Here is an 18,924-nt window from a genome sequence, read left to right as displayed (position 1 = left end):
GCGTAAATATTCTTTTGACTGAACAGAGAAAAACTTGGTGATTGATGGACTGGAGCCAGCATGTGCCACACCAAACTTTTAGCGCTGAATCAGAAAATGGAATGTGCGCATAATTAACGTGATTAGCTCCGGTGTGTGGGGATAATAAATATATATCAATACATATATACGGGCATGTCCGGGGATTTTGCCTGCTCACCCTGCAAACCGGTAAACCTCAAAGTCGCACTGTGTTCTCGGTGCCTCCCGCACCTTGTCTTGCTCAGTGATGCCACTAGATGGCGTCTCCCTCACATACTGTGGCCTGAGTTTGAGCGTGGGACTGATCTTCATGTGCCTGACTGTGGCTGTGGAAAAAAGGCAGGTTTTGCTTAGTCATCAAGCTTCTTGGAACAGGTGTTGGCTTCTTTAAGAATTCCCCTGTAGTGCTCTACAACATCACATTCTTAATGAATCAGGGACCGAGTTCACCTCTCTCCCGCAGTTTCTGCTCCACTCTCCCAGCAGCTCACTTTAAAACATTTGGCTGTCGTGTTGTTGGTGGCTCGCTGCTTTTCTCAGAAATGAGTTTACAGCGTAGCTCCTCCCAGATGCCTGCTTCCTCCCTTTGTGTGATAAAGGCTAGCTTTAGGTCGTATTTGCAAGGAAATCCTTGAATCTTTCCAGTGAATCAAAAGTTAAAACCCATGTTTACTGATATTTGGCAGGTGCTTTGCATTTTCACGAGAAGCGAAGCCTGCAGTATTTCTGATCAGCTCTGCTAATTACCGACTGAACTCTTTAATCTGGCAGTTTAGTCTGTCCACTCAGGGTTCAGGGTTCCTTTGAATCTTCTGTTCACTGCACCAGTTTACTTAAAGCATGCACCTGTAAGCGTTTTAAACTTATGCGATGTCATCAGAGAGCTTTTTACATGAATTTGTGCGTGCGTGCGTGTGTGTGTGTGTGTGTGCGTGTGTGTGTGTGTGTGAGGGCTCACACATCTCACCGTGTGCTTGGTACAGAATAGAAAACTCAAGAGTGAAAACTGGTTTGGCCAGCTCGGGCACAAACAGCAAATCAGATTATAAAGAATCGCATTAAAGACACAATGGTGGTTTAAAAAAAGTATAAATACATATATATATATATATATGTATTTTAAAAGATATAGCAGCTTTAAAACCTTACTATCATGTTACACAGAGCACTAATGACCCAACACTGCTCAACAACAAGGTGCTGGAAATAAGGTCATTAACAGAAAACTATTTACTGATCTCAGAGGATTTTGGTTATCCCAAGAAAAACAGCCTAAAGTGTGTCAATTAAACAGCATTTTTGCTTCTGAGACCTTTCCCATCCAAACAAACACTTTTACTTGTTAGAGGAAATAATCACGGCCTGCTGAAATTCGATAGCAATCAAAATAAGTCCTGCTTTCTTTGTTTGGGAAGTCATTCCAGGGAATGTCGCCGTGTGATAAAATTTAGCTATTTTCCCTCAGTGACAGTGAATTTTTTATTTGCCTTTTATGTAAGCTCGAGCTTTTGCAAAGGTTACTGTTTACCCTCTGTTCAAGTTGGAAAGCTCGTCTGTAAGAGTGAGAAAAGACAATGTTTAAATACTATTTCATTCCAGAAGCTTTATCCAAAAACTAGTGTTATGATCATGTAGGTCATATGTGTGTGTGTGTGTGTGTGTGTGTGTGTGTGTGTGTGTGTGTGTGTGTGTTTATGTGTGACTCCTCCCACCAGAGGATGGCTGTGGGTTTTTTCTCTTCTCTATCTCAGGCGTGGACACCTGGGTGTGTCTTACTGGAGTCCAGTGCCTGCTGAGTCGTTGGGTGGAATTCATTCCTGCTCTGGGATTGGATAATTGGTCGATCACCCAGTATATAACCACCAGATGGCAGCCCCTCTCCCAGCCTCCACCACCCAGTAAACAGCTTGTGTGTCTGAATGTTGTTACTTAGATTGTCTTTGCCTAAAAACTTGGTATCAGTAAGTATAAGGTGATGTGTGTGTCTGGGTTAGGGCTTTGCTGTTGTAAATAGATTTGTAAAGTAGCATTTGTGTACCTCTGTCACTGTGCATATATTGTTCAGCAGCCTGGTACGGGTCAGTTTTCTCCTGTTTTTCACTTAGAAGTTTGGGTAAAATTGTCTTTTGGTTGTTTTTTTTTCATAAGGAAGCTTCGGGCCCTTCAGGGATCTTCTGTTTGTTATTCTGGCATTGCTCACTGCCAACATAAATAAATGGCTGCATAGCACTTTGAATGAAAGGTACTCTGTTTTTGCTCTTGGGTGGTGTGTGTGAGTGGGAGGTCACTTTTCTTGTTGTGTTCAATTCACTCCTAGACCAAGAATGGTTTCGATGTGTGTTTGGGACCGTTGTGCTATTGGAACACCCAGTTGTCCCCAAGTTTCTGCCGTCTAGCTGTTGATTAGAGGTGAAGTTGAATTTGGAGCTGGTCCTCCTCCTCCATCATCCACTTTGCGCAACGTACCAGTGCGATGCTGCGTGCTCCACGGTTTGTACAGTGTTCTTAGTTTTGAAAGCCTCACTTTTACTCCTCCAAACATATTTTTTAAGCCTGGAGCCAAATAACTCAATCTTTGTCTCATCTGAGCATAAAACATTTCTCCACGTGGCCGCCTCTCAGTTATTAGCGTCCCACTCATCGTTTCCTGAGGTCAGTTTCGTGATCATTAATAAGCAGTCAGTCATTTTAGTCATTATGCAAATGTACTGCTTAAAGGGTTGGGAAAGCTGCAGTCAGCTGAGACTGAAGAGGTTAATTTTTGAATTTGTTTTTTTTGTAGTTTTGATAGTCGTGTTTTCCTGCTTTCTACAAACCCGTACTGTCCTCACAGAGCTCGTTTTGAATCCGATAAACCAGGCTTGTTAACCACAGTTTGATGCAGCAGTCACTAAAAAATGTAATTCTCCAAATAGTTGCGGCCCCACCTGTGTGGCTGTCGCAGACATTTACACAACCAACAGAGGCTGAAGGCAGCATGTTGGTGTTGAAAGTCTTTAATGGTGGGAAACTGGGAAAACTGAGTGGAGTAAAGATGAGCGATTGCAGGGTCGAGATATTTGAATCCAGCGCTGGATCTGGTGGGCAGAAAAAACAAGCAAACACAAAAATAAATGATGATGTGCAGCGTTCTGCAGAGAAACATTAGTTACTGACAGTCACGTGGAAAACGGTCATGATACCCAAACAAAGTCACAGACCACTGCTCCCATGGTAACAGTCAGGGGCCTCAGGAGGACAGTGAGTCACATCCCAGCACAAACACTTCTCAGGAAGGGTCCAAGCAACATTACAAAAGCCCAAAGCTCATTGGGATTCAAATGTTCCCGTAGTTGTCCGTTTTTAGTGCTACTTACCTCTCCAGCCTTCGATGCCCCCGTCCTAACGTTTTCAAGACGTGTCGCTGCTGTCAGATTCAAGATGCTGTTTTTTTTATGAAATAAAAAGCAAAATGTCTCCGTTTAATCCAGTTTAATCCATGTTCAGTCGTAAATGAGTATGGGTTTATGAGATGTGCAAATCTTAACATTGTTTCTTATTTACATTTTGCACCACCTTAGTTAGAATTGGGCTAGTATTTAAACTGTACAAATAATGAAGGAGGAGGATCCAAACATAGGAAACCAGAGGATGGGGGCATGGCTCTGACATAGCCAAGCTTTCTTTGTGTTCGCTGGATCAATAAAACCTCAATCCAAAACCTTTTTTTATCTTGTGACTTTACAAGTTCATAAATCTTTTTTTTTTTTTGTTCAGTACACTCTCAGTGCTGGCCTTTAATTTCCAGTGTGACAGATGCATATTAGATCTCTGAAACATAGAAGCTGCTGCATTTGAGCAAAGTGATGTGGCCACAAACACTTATTTTCAGACCCAGTGAATCTATGCAAAGTCCTGTGACCATGCGGGGGATTGATCTCAGAATGTTTTAAACTTTAATCAGCTGGACTCAAAGGGTCTGCTGCCAACTGCACAGGCACCACAGGACACTCCTTCAGGTCTTCTGTCAGTGCCCCAAACAGTCAGAGCTTTTCTGACAAGCATGGACCTACAAATTGGTTTAACAGATAAATAATAACTCTTTATTAAAACAAAACAAGAGATTTTTAAATATTTTTATCCTCTTGCTGTAAATTGTGTGAAACTTTTCTTACTTTTAGGGACACTTGTTACACACACAGCTCACACTGGAACCTGCTACCATTGCTGATAGGCACATATTTAAATGCACAGCTACAGATCATCAGCTTTAGACTCTGCATTTCCATTAAATCCTGCTCGTATGTGAATGAGTCACCACATATATGGAGTAAGGCTGATAACTGACAAACACAGTATTGTTATAGTGGGAATAACGTGTGCTTAGATGAAAGGTGACATATTATTCTTCAAGCTGGCATACGCTTTCATCTTGCTGTGAGAATAGAAGGAAGCCTGCTTCTCATCAGACAGGTTCACTTCACTTCAGGCTTTTGTGTTGTGCTGAAGCCAATTCAGATACTTGACGGGTACAAAAAAGCGGGTTTCCTGATATTGTCATCAACCATCTGCTCCCTGCAGGCTCATAACACGACCCCCAGTGACCTTTATTTCCTTGTAAATAAACAATGACCTAAGCAGACTTTTAATAAGTTAATTAATAAATAACCCAAGTGCTAAAGGAAGGATAGACGTGATGTAATTAAGGCAAAGTCAGATGAAATCTGGGACTTGAATTGCAGCAAAATGTTCTGATGAAGCCATATTTCAGGAAAGGGCGGAGCCTGAGCCAATCTAACAGGCGATGCAGGCGACGTGTTTACAAACACGTATCCTGTGAACCAAGTATGCTCAAATAATTTAGTAACTGTCACAGGAAAAATAAAGAGTTTGTTCACGTAAGCACGAGCCTGCTGCTGTGCATCGCAAAGGAAAAGAGTCACAATGAGGATGCTGACATTCAGCGTTTGATTCAAAGACCTTCTTTAACGGATGTTTGGGAATCAAGAACACAGCGCTGTGCAAAGACCTTGAGCCATCCTTCATTCCTCTATATTTGGCTGCCAAAGAGGCATTCTTGCAATTTTTTTAAAGTGGTCTGGAGCAAAGTTTCTCCTGACTTAGCAAACAAGCAATTTTCATTTGTGCCTCTATGTTAGTATCGTCTCTTTGCTGAAAACAAATAATTGGTCTCCATGTTTTAGTTGAATCTATAAAAAATGTCAAAGGGAACACAGTTTGACATTCCCAAAGAGCTATTAGGGGAACACCAGGCCAAAATGTCAGCTCGGTGAGGTCTGCCCTTAAAAAACAAACGAGTGGAGGACAAATGACAAGCCTAAACACGGATCAGCAGCATCTGAAAGTCACAGCCTTACAAAACATGAAAAAGTCCAGCACCGGGGATCCAGTGATTACAGGCTAGCAGGCTTTCAGTGCAAATTCATCTTAAAAACCCATAAAAGAGAAACAACACTATTGTGACTCTCTGAGTGGCTGTAATGAGAATTAGCCAAAGCTTTTACTTTTCCTGTCAACATGACTAATCAGCCAATTCATCTGTGACGGGCTGACAGCTCAGAAACTATGTCCAGCAACTTGACCTGCAGTCTGTTCGACTCAGGGCTGATTAAGCACCGCTAATTGTGGTCTACGTAGATTAAACTGAATCTTGTACTTAAACTACCCTGATGTGATATGGCACATGCAGGGTACACATTCCCCTAATTTGTCGTCATCATAACGACAAATTAGGGGAATCATGTAGGCTAATATTACATTTCTGCAGATTTATAGGCTTAAAAGTTAAGACAGACATCAGACCACAAGAGGAAAATACAGGAATCTTTTTTATTATTTGTTTAAAAAAGAAAAAGAAAAAACTGAACTATTAAAAAAGGACTTTCTGAATTAATTGAAAGAAAATAATAAAGAAATTGTGAATTGATTTCCCATTGGGCTTATTTTGATAGGAGCCTAAGCAAAGAACTGCAAAGCCCATGTGATGTTAAAGCGACTCTTCTTTAGAATAGTCGATGTGTTCCAGTCATCACTTAATGAGCCCAATACCACTTCCTGAAAAAAGTTTTTCCCATCAGCGGCTGCAGGAGGAAAAAGGGGGCCTCACCCTTACGCTTTAAAAACAGGAGGCAGCAGCGCTCTCGCACAAAGGTCTGAGCAACTACGAGGGAGGGACTCCTTTAAATCAGCAACTACTGACTTCAGCGGCCGCTCATCACTGTTCTCCATCTCAAAACAAGTTTCAGGACTTATTAATCAAGTTAACTCTGCTGGATAAGATGGCCACGTCCGGACTGCAGCTCCTCGGCTTTTTTCTCTCACTGGCCGGAGTCGCTGCCACTGTTGCCGCCACTGTTATGGTGGACTGGAAGAAGCTGGTCCAGGGCAAGCACCGCTCCTATGAGGGCTTATGGATGTCCTGCGCTGGTGTCCAAGACAGAATGACCTGTGAAATTTATCAGTCCATCCTGAAACTGCCGAGTAAGTTTGCATCGCACCTACAATCATCTCAAAGCAAGACGCTGCTTTTTGAGGAACCTTCCAGTGAAGTCTTATAATTAGCCCAAAATGTATTTACAGTTACTTCTTTGGATTTTAGCCACCGAGCCATCAGAGAACTAACCGAATCTCTCTCTCTCACCAGTGTAATACAGCTAATATTTCTTACCGATATTTGTGCTTCTGTTTGCTGCAGCTGAGATTCAGGTTACCAGGGCAGTGCTGCCCGTCAGCCTCCTTCTCTCTGCTCTGGCTGTACTCATCTCCACAGTGGGGATGAAGTGCACCCACTTCATGGATAGTGTGCCCAAGAGCAAATCCATGACAGCGATGATCGGAGGAATCACGTTCATACTTTCAGGTGTGTCCCAAAGCCTGCGCTCAGACTGAAGTACTCTACAGAAGTCATAATTAAGATAGCACCTGAGAGTGATTGTTATTGGTCAGTAGTGAACAGGTGGGTCAGGATCCATGAGTGCTGGAATGATGAAATATGCTTTCTTTGATTAGGAGTATTGACCATCATCATCACCTCCTGGTTTGTCAACATGGTTCTCTCTTACAGTGGACACAAGCTGTTTAGGTACTGCCATCAAGACACCCACACACACACACACACACACACACACACGTATGCATACACATTGTAAATAAACACGCAGTGTGCTAATGTTGATCTGCTCTTTTTGGCAGACCTGAGTTTGGTAATGCCGTGTTTGTGAGCTGGGTTGGTGGACTCCTCACTGCGGCTGGTGGTGCTTTCCTGAGCTGTCGGAGATGCTGGAGGACAAACCCTCCAGTGTCCATGAGCTCCAGCCACCTTCTTTCTACCAATCACTCCAAGTCCAACTACGTCTAGTGAAAAAGGCCACAAGAACCTCAAGAAGGAGCAAGTTTCCCTTTGTGGATTATTTAAAGAATACGTTCATTCACTGAGAGCCCTTTGAGATCGGAGTGAGGATCGCTCTGTGGGAAACGCCTTTGAATCTCCTTTGTCCTGGGTTTAAATGCCACCACAGCACTGGTTTCTCCTGCTGTAAAGATGTCAAGGTTCAAAGTTTAAGTCTAAAAAGTCCACAATTCTATAAATATACAAATGACCCTGTCAGGTAGAGTTTCTTCATAATAGCACCGAAGACGAACAGTTTTTAATAGTTTCAAGTGTGGCCACGTGTAAAGTGGAGACGGTGTACTCTCCGATACTTTTCCTATATACGGATTTGTTTGTGTGTGTTTTATGTGTTTATTTGTATCTGTGAAGCTTCCCCTAGTCAGATAACATTTTGTATCAACATTTTGTATATTTTGAGAAGAAAAATAAAATAATTTTGTTTTTTATAATCTGTGTTTTCCTGTTTTTAATTAGCCACACAGGCTAACTTTCTGCTGTACCTGACAGGTCGACGCTACATGAAATCAACAAATCAGAAGCAAGTGAGCAGAACTGAAAGACAGAAACACGTGCAATAAAGCACATACCCATATGAAATATTAATGCAGTTAAAGCATCTATAGAAACTCACCAAGACAAAAATACATCATCATTTTGATAGATAATAACCACCAACCAAGATTCTTCTTATTATTATTAACTGATAAAGTTCAGATCATTAAGAGATGTTTTTAAACAGCATCCTAATGTGAACCTAATGTTACTCTGGCGAGGTGACGTGGATGGAGAAGCGTATCTCAGACCTGACCAGCGGTCCCGTTCCCACAGCACCAAAGGATCGTTCACCGGGGATATCAGCTGCTGTCAAACAGATGCGCCGCCATACGTTTAATGTGAGCACAAAACTGCATTTGTTTGAGTATAAAAGGCATAAACGTCCATAAGACTTGTTTACTGTAACCAGGCAGCACTTATCTTAAGCGCCGCCGTGTACAAGTAATGATGTCATACTTTCCTTCCTTTCATAGATACTGTCATTAAGCCCATTACTCCAGACCATTAGGACCATGTAAGAGTTGCCAAGGTCGCTCGCAGAGAAACCTACTTATTGCATTACATTCAGTCAGCATTTCAGAGACATTAGTGGGTAAGACCAACCGTTTAAGATAAGCACTGCCATTGTTTAGAAAGTAAGTGATAATTGATGAGATTTGACTATAAACTCCATTTTCAGGAGGCAAATGCACAAAAACAGAAGCTGTTTACTGACCTGACTTTGGTTCATGTTTTGTCATGAGACTGGGCTGCGTTCCGAGTGTGATGGATACGCGAATGCCTCGTTCGATTAAATAATTAGGAAGAGTGAGAATATTAACACAGGTGAGTGTTCGTTTGCTTCAACAATGGGTTTGTGAGTCACGGTGGGAAGAAATTAGCTCACGCTTCACTCGAAACATAACAAAAAGCGGATGTGGACGTGAGTGGGTGCAGGCCGTGTCTGGGAGCGACTGTGCTGCTCCGATGCTGATTGTGACACAGCCTTCCTGAACTGTCACAAAGTAAAATGGGATCAAACAAACCAGTTAATGGATATTTGATGTTACTGTGCTCATTTGTTAGTGTCTAACTCGACTGCTGAGAACAACAATTTTAATCACATCAGTAGTTTTATTCTATAGAGAGCACAGGACTGGACAGCTTGCTGTTACTTGTCGTTACTCCAATAAATAAATAAATGTCCTCCACCCAAATTTCACTACAGGAACACCGATAAGTAATCCAATGAAACTGCCCCTTGTTCAATACTAGCAGAGCTAACTGATCACATGACTAATTCTGTGGCCATTTGGTGCCACCTTGTTGCATTTGTATTGTGAAGCATTCCTGTTTTACAACTGCTCTGTGGCGAGGTGTGGTTTGTGGCTCAGCTGCAGGGGAGGGTGGACCAGCGGGTGTAGGTGTGGCCCCCACAGATGACCCTCCATCATTCCTTTCCTATTTGAGTAGCTGCCGGGCCCAGAGGGAGGTGGAGAGCAGGGCGGAGCTGTGTGCTGGGCACCGTAAATAATCACTCACGTATCCTGCAGAGCTGCGTGTCACACGAAGCTTTACTGTTTGTGATTAACGAGGCTACAAACCTCTTTCAGTGAGTCATAATTACATCTGATCTAACTGATTAATCATTACTTAAAAGTGTCTCTTCTAAATTTTAAAGAGCTTTCCACATCTATAATGGAGGAACACTTTAAAACATAGAGATTTTTAAATAAGGGACATATATGTGTGTGTGTGTGTGTGTAGGTTAGACACACAGCAGATGCTTCTTAAGGCCGTGGGAAGCTGCTGTGGTGAAGGACCTTCATGTACATCTGCTATATACAGCTTAACTTAGCTTCAGTTGTTTTATTGTAATTATTTATTTTCAAACAAGTATTTAATAGTGGGTAAAGTGGATCTTTGGGTCAGTTGTGTCCCTGCCCAGAGTGGGCCCCCACACTTGTAAACCCATGAAAAAGTGAATTTTCAGTTTCTTAATGAGTCTTTGAAAACCAGCGAGCCCTTTCAGATATTCAGAAACCACAAGCTGCTCCTGCAGGCTCACTGCCCAGGTGTGCTGTGTCTGTTTCTGTGCAGGCACGAGTGCAGACGGCTTATCGGGGTAACATGTGGATGTTAAGAGGTTTTGTCTTTATCGCAGATGGTTACATGTCCTCAGACATCAACGTTATTTTTTTTCCAACTGTGTCATGTACATATCACATACATGCACAACCAGTGTATGACAGCTTCTATGACTGGTGCTCCTCAACGCTTACTGGCATGTCTACAGCTGGTTGTTTAAATTCAATGGACTGGATGTCAGAAAGACAAACATCTGTCTATGTAAAGGCTCACAACAAACAACAACAAACAAACAAATAATGAAATGATATTTTATAATGATTGCGAAGACACATGTTTGAAATGTTTGAAATAAAAATGAACTGAACTGAACTGAACTGAACGTCAAAGTGAAAACTAAACTGTGGAACTGAGAAAATCATCTGATCAGACAGGTGAGATGGAGCTCCTCAATATTTCCTCCTGAGGATCCAGGAACAAGAATTTAACTTTGGTGTGATTTCCTTCCTGTTTACCACCCAAACACTCCAGATGTCAGTGGTAAGCCCAGGATCTGTTTAGTGCATCAGGACTTAGACCAACCAAAACCAGGACTTAGATATAGACCAAAAACAAATTTCCATTACAGAGGACAAAAATGAATGGGCTGGTTCTCAGGTACAGCTTCACCTACAGGTGAGTGAGCTCCGTGGTTTTAGCGCCATCTACTGACACAATCCATACATAAATTCATCCACACATGAGGATGAACTTTCCTTCAGGCTGTTTAAAGACAATTTGAAACATATTCCAATAATGTATAAATATCAACCAAACAGACACATAGAAAGTGTCCACACACACACACACACACACACACACACACACACACACACACACATAAAGCTCATTGGCACTGGCCACCTGTGAAATACAAAACTGTTCCCTTTAAAAATGTATTATTTGTTTTCAAAAGCTTTTGACGCCACATCCCGCCAAAAGGTCACTGAGGTCAGCCTCCCAACAACATCCTGCCCAGCTTCACACTGTGAACATTTTGTTGAAGCTCTTTTATTTCTACTTTTGCTGATTTTATTAGACTCATTTGTCAATCCTGGTTTTTGCTGTTTTATTCATTCATAAAAACTATTTCATTATTGAAATGTTTTGCTTTTCATTTCCATCATGTTTACGTTTCTTTGTTTCTCTTCTTTTTTGAGACCTACATGACTTTTATTCATAATAAGCAGGCTCATTATAAACAGTCAGAATGTCCACACAGTGAATTCTTTGCCTGAGAGTTGAATCATAGTCGGGGCAGACGTGGTCCAGACGTCCCAGCCCCCCATGGAGGGAGGGACTGAATCAAGCCTGGAATCAAATGTTTGTTTCAGTTTATCAATTTGCATTTTATAAACGTCATAACCCACTCAACCAAGGTGATGTAATTTTAGTGTTACAGTTTGATAAACACAAATAAGTTCATACACTCTGTTACCAGGATTATTACATTATTCACAGTGATGATGGAGCGCCCTGATGATCTAGTTTGACCTCTGCCAATACCAGTCCTGTGTACTTTATTATAGTGGAGGGTCTGTCTGCGTAGAGGATCGCTAGCATGAAGACAGATTTTAAAAAATGGTAAAACCAATGAAAGCTTCAGTTTGATTCTCCAAGCAAAACTCGCTTAACCATGAAGTAATAACAGACTACAGTGTGGCGTTAAATGAAGGTTAAAAAGTGTCAAACTGTGCAGACCTTTGTGTCGAGTTCTTGCTGCAGTTATTTGTTATATGTAAAAATAAGTAATGATAAAAGACATGGCTCCCAAACAGAAGAGCCTGTTGGGCACAAAAACAGCTTTCCTGATACTGTCACCAACATCTTCTGCCTGCAGGCAACAACAAAAGAAACTTCCTTGGAAATAAGATTTGACTCAAGCAGACCTTGCAAGTAAAACTTAACAATGCTGGAAAGAAAAAAAGAATAATAAATAAGTTAAGTGGCACATTCAGATGGAATCTGTAACTTTAATTGCAGCAAAATGTTTGTGCTTATTTCAGGAAAGGCTGGACCCTGATCCAATCTAACAGGCACGGCAAATGTTAACAAACAGGCATCCTGTGAACCAAATATGGTCAGATAATTTGGTAACTGCTGAAGTAAATGAAGAGTTTGTTCACGTAAGCGCGGGCTTGCTGCGTTAAACGGAGGAAAGGAATGACAATGAGGACGCTGACGTTCAACTGTTTGGTTGAAAGATCCTCTTTAATGGATCTCATGGGATTAAGAACGTACAGTAGTGTGCACTGTAAATTGTGCTTGTGCAACACATTATCAGTTGAAGCATACAAGACAGAAGTTACAGAATAAATTCCCCAAATGTTTGCATGTGTAAGATGTGCTGCCTTATTCTAACTCTGCTTATTTTCTTCATTCACTGTGAAATTATACTTAAAAATGTAGATCTCAGCGCTGTTTAAATCATGCAAAGCTTAAAGTTTAAAGTATGTCTTGTACTGTACATAAACCCAAACATGCATCCAATAATTACATATTAAAACCCATTAGATAACACTACTGTGACTGTGCAACTGTAATGACAGTCAGCCTTTATTTTTCCTGTTTACATGACTAATCAGGTCATTGTTGTGTGATGGGCTCACAGTTTAGTTCCCTGCACGTAACCTGTTGCCGGCTCATATAGGTGCAGGTTAAATGCACGAGGCGTGCGCCACACCGGAAGCAAATTTTTGATGCAAAGTGAAACCGTGCAGAAAAATCAGATTTCATTTGCATCGATCTTGAAATCCAAACTCGTGTCTGTGCTCTTTGAGACCCAGTTTCATCATCAGGCCAGATTTACAGAAAGATATTAAATGCTAAATATTAAACTTCTACTCATGGTGGTCATCAGGAGGGCTCATCCAAAGACCACAAGAGGAATCTTTTTCATTTTTGTTCAAAAATGTTATGGCGGTCTTTCCCTAGAATAGTCAGTGTGACCTATGTTATCATCATTAGTTAATTAGCAAGATAAGACTTCCTGGAACATTTTCTTCCCATCAACGGCTGCAGGAGGAAAAAGGGATCTAGAGCGTGACGCATCTTGGACTTTAAAAACAGGAGGCAGCAGCGCTCACGCATAACGGTCTGAGCAACTACGAGTGACTACTGACTTCAGCGGCACTCATCACTGTTTCAGATCATTTGCACATTCCCGAAGAATTTTCGGGACTCGTCGATTAAGTGAACTCCTCTGCTGGATAAGATGGCCGCATCTGGATTACAGCTCCTCGGCTTTTTTCTCTCACTGGTCGGAGTCGCTGCCACTGCTGCCGCCACTGTTATGGTGGACTGGAAGAAACTGGTCCAGGGCAAGCACCGCTCCTATGAGGGCTTATGGATGTCCTGTGGTGGAGTCCAAGACAGAGCCACCTGTGAAATTTACCATTCCTTTATCAAACTGCCAGGTAAGTTTGGATTGCACCCCAGCTTACAACACGGGACTTTAATTAGTCAGAAATGTCTTTCTTTTTGACAAAGTAAAAATGTTCGTTACTTCCAGCTTTTTGTTGAGCTTTTGCAAGGAAAAATGTTCTAAAACTGATATTTAATGTATAATCTACATTTACAGTTTACCAAACGTTCCCATATTTGTGCTTCTGTTTACTTTAGATGAGATTCAAGCAACCAGGATAGCGTTGCCACTCAGCCTCTTCCTCTCTGCTCTGGCAATGCTCGTCTCCACAGTGGGGATGAAGTGCACCCACTTCATGGACGGTGCCTCGCAGAGCAAATCTGTGACAGCAATGATTGGAGGAATCATGTTCATGCTCTCAGGTGTGTTCAGATCTAAACTAACACGTGAAACCAAAATTAAATGAGTGGCGAGACGACTGATGGATTCATAACAACGGGCTTTTAAAATGATTGTCAGCTGCAGTGATGGACGATATCATGTGCTTTCTTTGATTAGGTTTATTGACCATCATCATCACCTCCTGGTTTGTCAAAGTTGTTCTTCAGAACTTTTATGATTCCCCTCCTCTAATCAGGTACAGCTGACACATATCATCACCCATGAACCCTGTAAGCAAACATGCAGCGCGCTAAGTTAGTGTTTATTTGCTCTCTCTGGCAGATCTGAGTTTGGTAATGCCGTGTTTGTGAGCTGGGCCGGTGGACTCCTCACTCTGACTGGCGGTGCTTTCCTGAGCTGTCGCAGATGCGCGACCACGTCCTCAATGTCCATAAGCTCCAGCCGCCTGCTTCCCACCAGTGATCCAAAGTCCAACTACGTCTAGTTGAAGAAAAAACTTTCTACAGTCACTGAATAACGAGGTCTTATCAGGATCGGTCGTCGTGTGTTTTTTCCCCGGTGTAAAGATGTGAAGGTTCAACATTTAAATTTCTTCTGTAATTACAGATTTATGTTTGTGAAGGACCCTGCCATCCTGCTGTACACTTATAAAGTCATCAAGTTTATAATAAGCTTTAAAGAAGATTTGCTTTCATAGTTTGAAGTGTGGCCATAAAGTGCAGACGGTGTACTTTCTGTTGTACTTTGTAGATCTGTTTGTGTGTGTAAAGTATGTTCATTTTGGAACTTGTCATTTTTTTTTATTGTTTGCATAATTAAATAAAAAAATTTTTTTGTTTTTTTTCCTGTGTTTGATAATTGATATTGAAAGCTTGAACATTTTAAAAAGGCGCCTTTGTGAAGACAGAAGCTTCAAACTTTATATGAAGTTACTTAAGTTTGTTATTTATTATTAGATGCTAACAAAAAGAACAAAAATCCACTAACATGAAGCCACTGCAAGACTGTATTTTTAATACAAGGAGAATTTGGAGGTTGTGCTATACATGCAACAATACAAAAGCATCATTTATCAGCTGTGTACGTTTCAGTAGTCTGTAGTCTGACCAGCATCATCCTCTACACTGTTGCATGCTGGGGCGGCAGGTTAAGTGTCGCAGGTGCCAACAAACTCAATAAACTGATTTGCACGGCCAGGAATGCTGAGGGGATGGAGCTAAGGTGGTGTCAGAGAGGCGGATGTTGTCCAAGATAAGGACAATGCTAGACAATACATCCCACCCACTCCATGACGTGCTGGCCAGTCACAGGAGCACGCTCAGCGAGACACTGAGATTACCCAAATGCACCACTGAGCAACACAGGAAATGATTCCTGTACAGCTCCTCCATCTAATGAGCAGTCACACTGCAGTAGTCGTACACCCGTCATCGTGCACATCCTCTGCAGAGAAAATAACAAAGCTTTACAGTTTGGTACGAGGGCGCCTCGATTTCAACCATATAAATTGAACTTGTGTTATATACAGGGATATTTATAATTGTTTTGTTACATTTTGTAACTTTCATTATTTATTCAGTTTCGTTCTGACTGTCTTGGTATGTGGTCGCATAATTTATATTATTCTGATTCCAGTTTTCAGTAATACTCAGTCTGCATGCTAACCACCACAGCTGTAAATTAAACACAGTGCCATAAGTTTAACATGTGTTCAGAGTTTGCTTTAACATACATAAACTGCATTTGGTTGAATATAAAAGGCATAAAAGTCCATAAGAGTTTGTTGTTTGCTGTATCCAGGCAGCAGTTATCTTAAACGCCACAGTGTACAAGTAATGAGTGCCTTTTCTCCAGTGTATTAGTTTCCTTCCTTTCATACACTGTCATTAAATCCATTACTGTACACCAGGAGCGTTGACAGGGTTGCTCTCAGACTAGACAAATTATTGGAATGACAGTAAGAAACCTACTTCCATTCAGTCTGCATTTCATAGTCATTCGTGTGTAAAACCAACCATTTAAGATAAGCACCACGTGAAAACTTGCAGTGATCATAACTCTGTGTGGGCAAATATGCAAGAGGAAGATCGAAGGATAAATACATGCTTTGATTTGATCATTTGCACTCGGAGAGAAGAGTGAAATTGATTATTGGCAAATACACATTTGCTCCATTAGTGAGTTTCTGATTTGTGGAAACAAATGATCTCGCTCCTCACTTGAAACATAACAAAACGCGGATGTGGATTTAAGTGGATGCAGACTCTGGTGGGAGTGGCCGTGTGCCACTCAGATTCTGATTATGTCCAACCCTTCCTGAACTGTCAGCAAAAGAATAACAGAAAGAAAGCAGTCGTCATATCTAATCACTGCCCTAACTCTCTGTGGCTAAAATTTAACAAGGTGCTGAAAACATTTTGGCCATTATTGGCACGATACCATCGCACAGCTGCTGTAGATCCATGATGCAAATGACTGCATCCTAAAGGTGCTCTGCTGGATTGAGACCCGCTGATAGGAGACGCCATTAGAGTACAATGAACTCGTTAGCGTACAATGAACTCACAGACAGCATAGATACATGCTTTCTTGTTGTTTACACTAAAAAGTCTCATTAGGCCAGGCAACATTTTTACAATCTTCTCTTGTCCAATTTATAAAGTCCATGTGAATTCTAGCCTCAGTCTCTTAGCTGACAGGAGCAAAACCTGCTGTGGTCGTCTGCTGCTGTAGCTCATCTGCTTCAAGGTTCAACTTGTGTGCAATCAGAGATGCTCTTCTGCATGGCTTTGCTGTTAGAAGTGGTTATTAGAACTACAATTTCCTTCTTATTGACTCAAAGCAGACCAGCCTTTGACCTCAAATGACATCAACATTTCCACCCAGAGAACTGCTCACACTGACAACCTTAGAGATCGTTGTGTTGGAAAATCCCCCATCAGCAGTTTCTGAAATACTCAGAGCAGCCTGTTGGGCACCAACAACCACCTTTCTTCCCCATTCTGATGCTCGGTTTGACCTTCAGCAGGCCATCTTAGCTATGCCTGTATGCCTTAATGCATTGAGTGCATTGCTGCCATGTGATTAGTTGATTAGATTTGATTCAATCTGATTCAATTCAAGAATCAGTTGACGTCCTATGAGCAAGCACTTGGCGACAGTGGGAAGGAAAAACTCCTTTTTATCAGGAAGTAACCTCCGGCAGAACCAGGCTCAGGGAGAGGCGGGGCCATCTGCTGCAAACAGAGAGACTGGCTTTAAATGCTCTGCCCCCACCAGCATAAACTGTGATTAAGGCCTCTTAAGCAGGGCTGGACAAAAAATCAGCCCGGGCATTTTGACTAGTGACCGGCCCACCATGGTGTTATAGGAAAAGCCATAAAGCCTTTATAATAAACTTAAACCTACACCATCCTCCCTATTCTGGTATTCTAAACAGTACTTAGCAAAAATATAAAACAATCTAATTTATAATTACATATACCTAACTGATAGGTCCCAGCCAACTCCCAGCAAAAAAAGAAAAGAATAAAAATAGGGAACCACTCCCCCACCTTCTGCCTCAAGATGCTTAACTAACAAAACCGATTTTAATTTAATGCACGTATAAAACAAATGCACAGAAATCTATTATTTTTTCTCCAGTAATTAAATAGAATCAACATCTTTCTTCAACAGAATTGCAGACTGCACAGATGGTACCTTCCCAAAGGAAAGAATACTATAACTTACTAGGGTATACTAGACTTAATATTTACTGAATACAATAATGGATTTCTATACATTTTACATCAGATGAAAACTTTGGTTGTAAGATTCAGATAATTGGTTATTAAAAGTGAGATATTTTAAATAAGAATAAGAAAGAAAAGTATTTCTTTGTGGCCCCCTTTCCCTGTTAATGCCCCACCTGGCCCCCTGGCAAAACTTTGACCCGCCCCTGCACAGGCAGGTAAATAACTCATGAAAGAATAAAGTTACGTTGAAACCAAGCACACCATTGTTTTTCTTGTGACATTACCAATAAGTTTGATGTGTCACATGACCCTCTTCCTATTGAAAAAACAAAAGTTGTATCCAAGATGGCCGACTTCTAAATGGCCACCATGGTCACCACCCATCTTGAGGAGTTTGCCCCCTCACATATACTAATGTGCCACAAACAGGACTTTAATATCACCAACCATTCCCATGTTATTACAGTGTATCCATATAAATGGCCCACCCTGTACATTATTTCTTCCATTGAAATAACTGACTTACTTTCAAAGATCATCTTAATATCAGAATATTGTATTCACAGCATTTAGTAAAATTGTATACAGCTCTAGTTTAGCTCATTGGTGTGTCTAAAACGTGTTGTACTGTGGTTTATTACATTCATTGGGCTCTTCATACCAGTGGTGAAAATCTCCTCGGTGTGACTGCCACCTAGTGGTGCAATCCACATGCAGTGGCTTAATTACTTGTGCGAAAGCTTAAAGTAATCACACATTTCAGTTTGGTTTAATTGGTAATTAGGTCAATAAGAGATTAAATGACATTTGAAAAAACAGACAAAAAAAACCTGTCCAACTAAAGACACTTTTACGTTTTCTTACAGCTCTTTTATTTCGACTCTTCTTTCTGAAATTACATTTTTTATAAATATATTTACCTTACTTGTCCATTTATTATTTATTAGACTTTTCCCCTTATTTTATTGATTCATCACATTTTTATTATCACTGAAATATCTGCTTTGTTTGCTTTTTATTTCTGTCACGTTTGATTTTGGTTTCTTGCTTCTTTATAATTGACTTTTTTGGAGACCATGAATAAAAGCTATAGAAATAAAAGTGACTTGACTTATCAAAGAAGTCTATGCAAGTGCTTTTACCTGGACTCTAGCTTCATGTCGTTTTGTGGTGTTTTAATTAAAGTTTCTGTACATCGAAAACCTCTAGAGGGAGACAGTGTCCACTAATGTGGGAAAGGCTCTGTGGGTCTGTCTCTGGTGGGGACTCGGAGAGAGCGCGTTTTTCTTTTGTTGACAAAGAATTTTCTCGAAATGTATTTGCCCCCGTTGTTTCCTGTGCTCACAGTA

At 41.1% G+C, this 18,924-nt stretch overlaps 2 protein-coding genes across 2 annotated transcripts; both read left to right on the top strand.

The window, feature by feature from the left end:
- The first annotated feature begins 5,784 nt into the window (after window positions 1-5,784).
- LOC100698921 (claudin-19) lies at window positions 5,785-7,860 on the top strand. Its single transcript, XM_003439965.4, has 4 exons — window positions 5,785-6,501; window positions 6,716-6,880; window positions 7,030-7,102; window positions 7,213-7,860. Exons 1-4 carry the CDS (start codon window positions 6,300-6,302, stop codon window positions 7,376-7,378), a joined length of 606 nt encoding a protein of 201 aa, XP_003440013.1. The 5' UTR covers window positions 5,785-6,299; the 3' UTR covers window positions 7,379-7,860.
- A 5,281-nt stretch (window positions 7,861-13,141) lies between these two features.
- On the top strand, window positions 13,142-14,681 carry LOC100691869 (claudin-7). Its single transcript, XM_003439850.4, has 4 exons — window positions 13,142-13,488; window positions 13,694-13,858; window positions 13,995-14,073; window positions 14,160-14,681. Exons 1-4 carry the CDS (start codon window positions 13,287-13,289, stop codon window positions 14,320-14,322), a joined length of 609 nt encoding a protein of 202 aa, XP_003439898.1. The 5' UTR covers window positions 13,142-13,286; the 3' UTR covers window positions 14,323-14,681.
- Window positions 14,682-18,924: the final 4,243 nt, after the last annotated feature.

The sequence above is a fragment of the Oreochromis niloticus genome, linkage group LG23, assembly GCF_001858045.2.
Source record: "Oreochromis niloticus isolate F11D_XX linkage group LG23, O_niloticus_UMD_NMBU, whole genome shotgun sequence".
Classification (NCBI taxonomy): Eukaryota; Metazoa; Chordata; class Actinopteri; order Cichliformes; family Cichlidae; genus Oreochromis; species Oreochromis niloticus.
The sequence above is the reverse complement of the archived record's forward strand: the minus strand, read 5'-3'. Positions and strand labels throughout refer to the sequence as shown.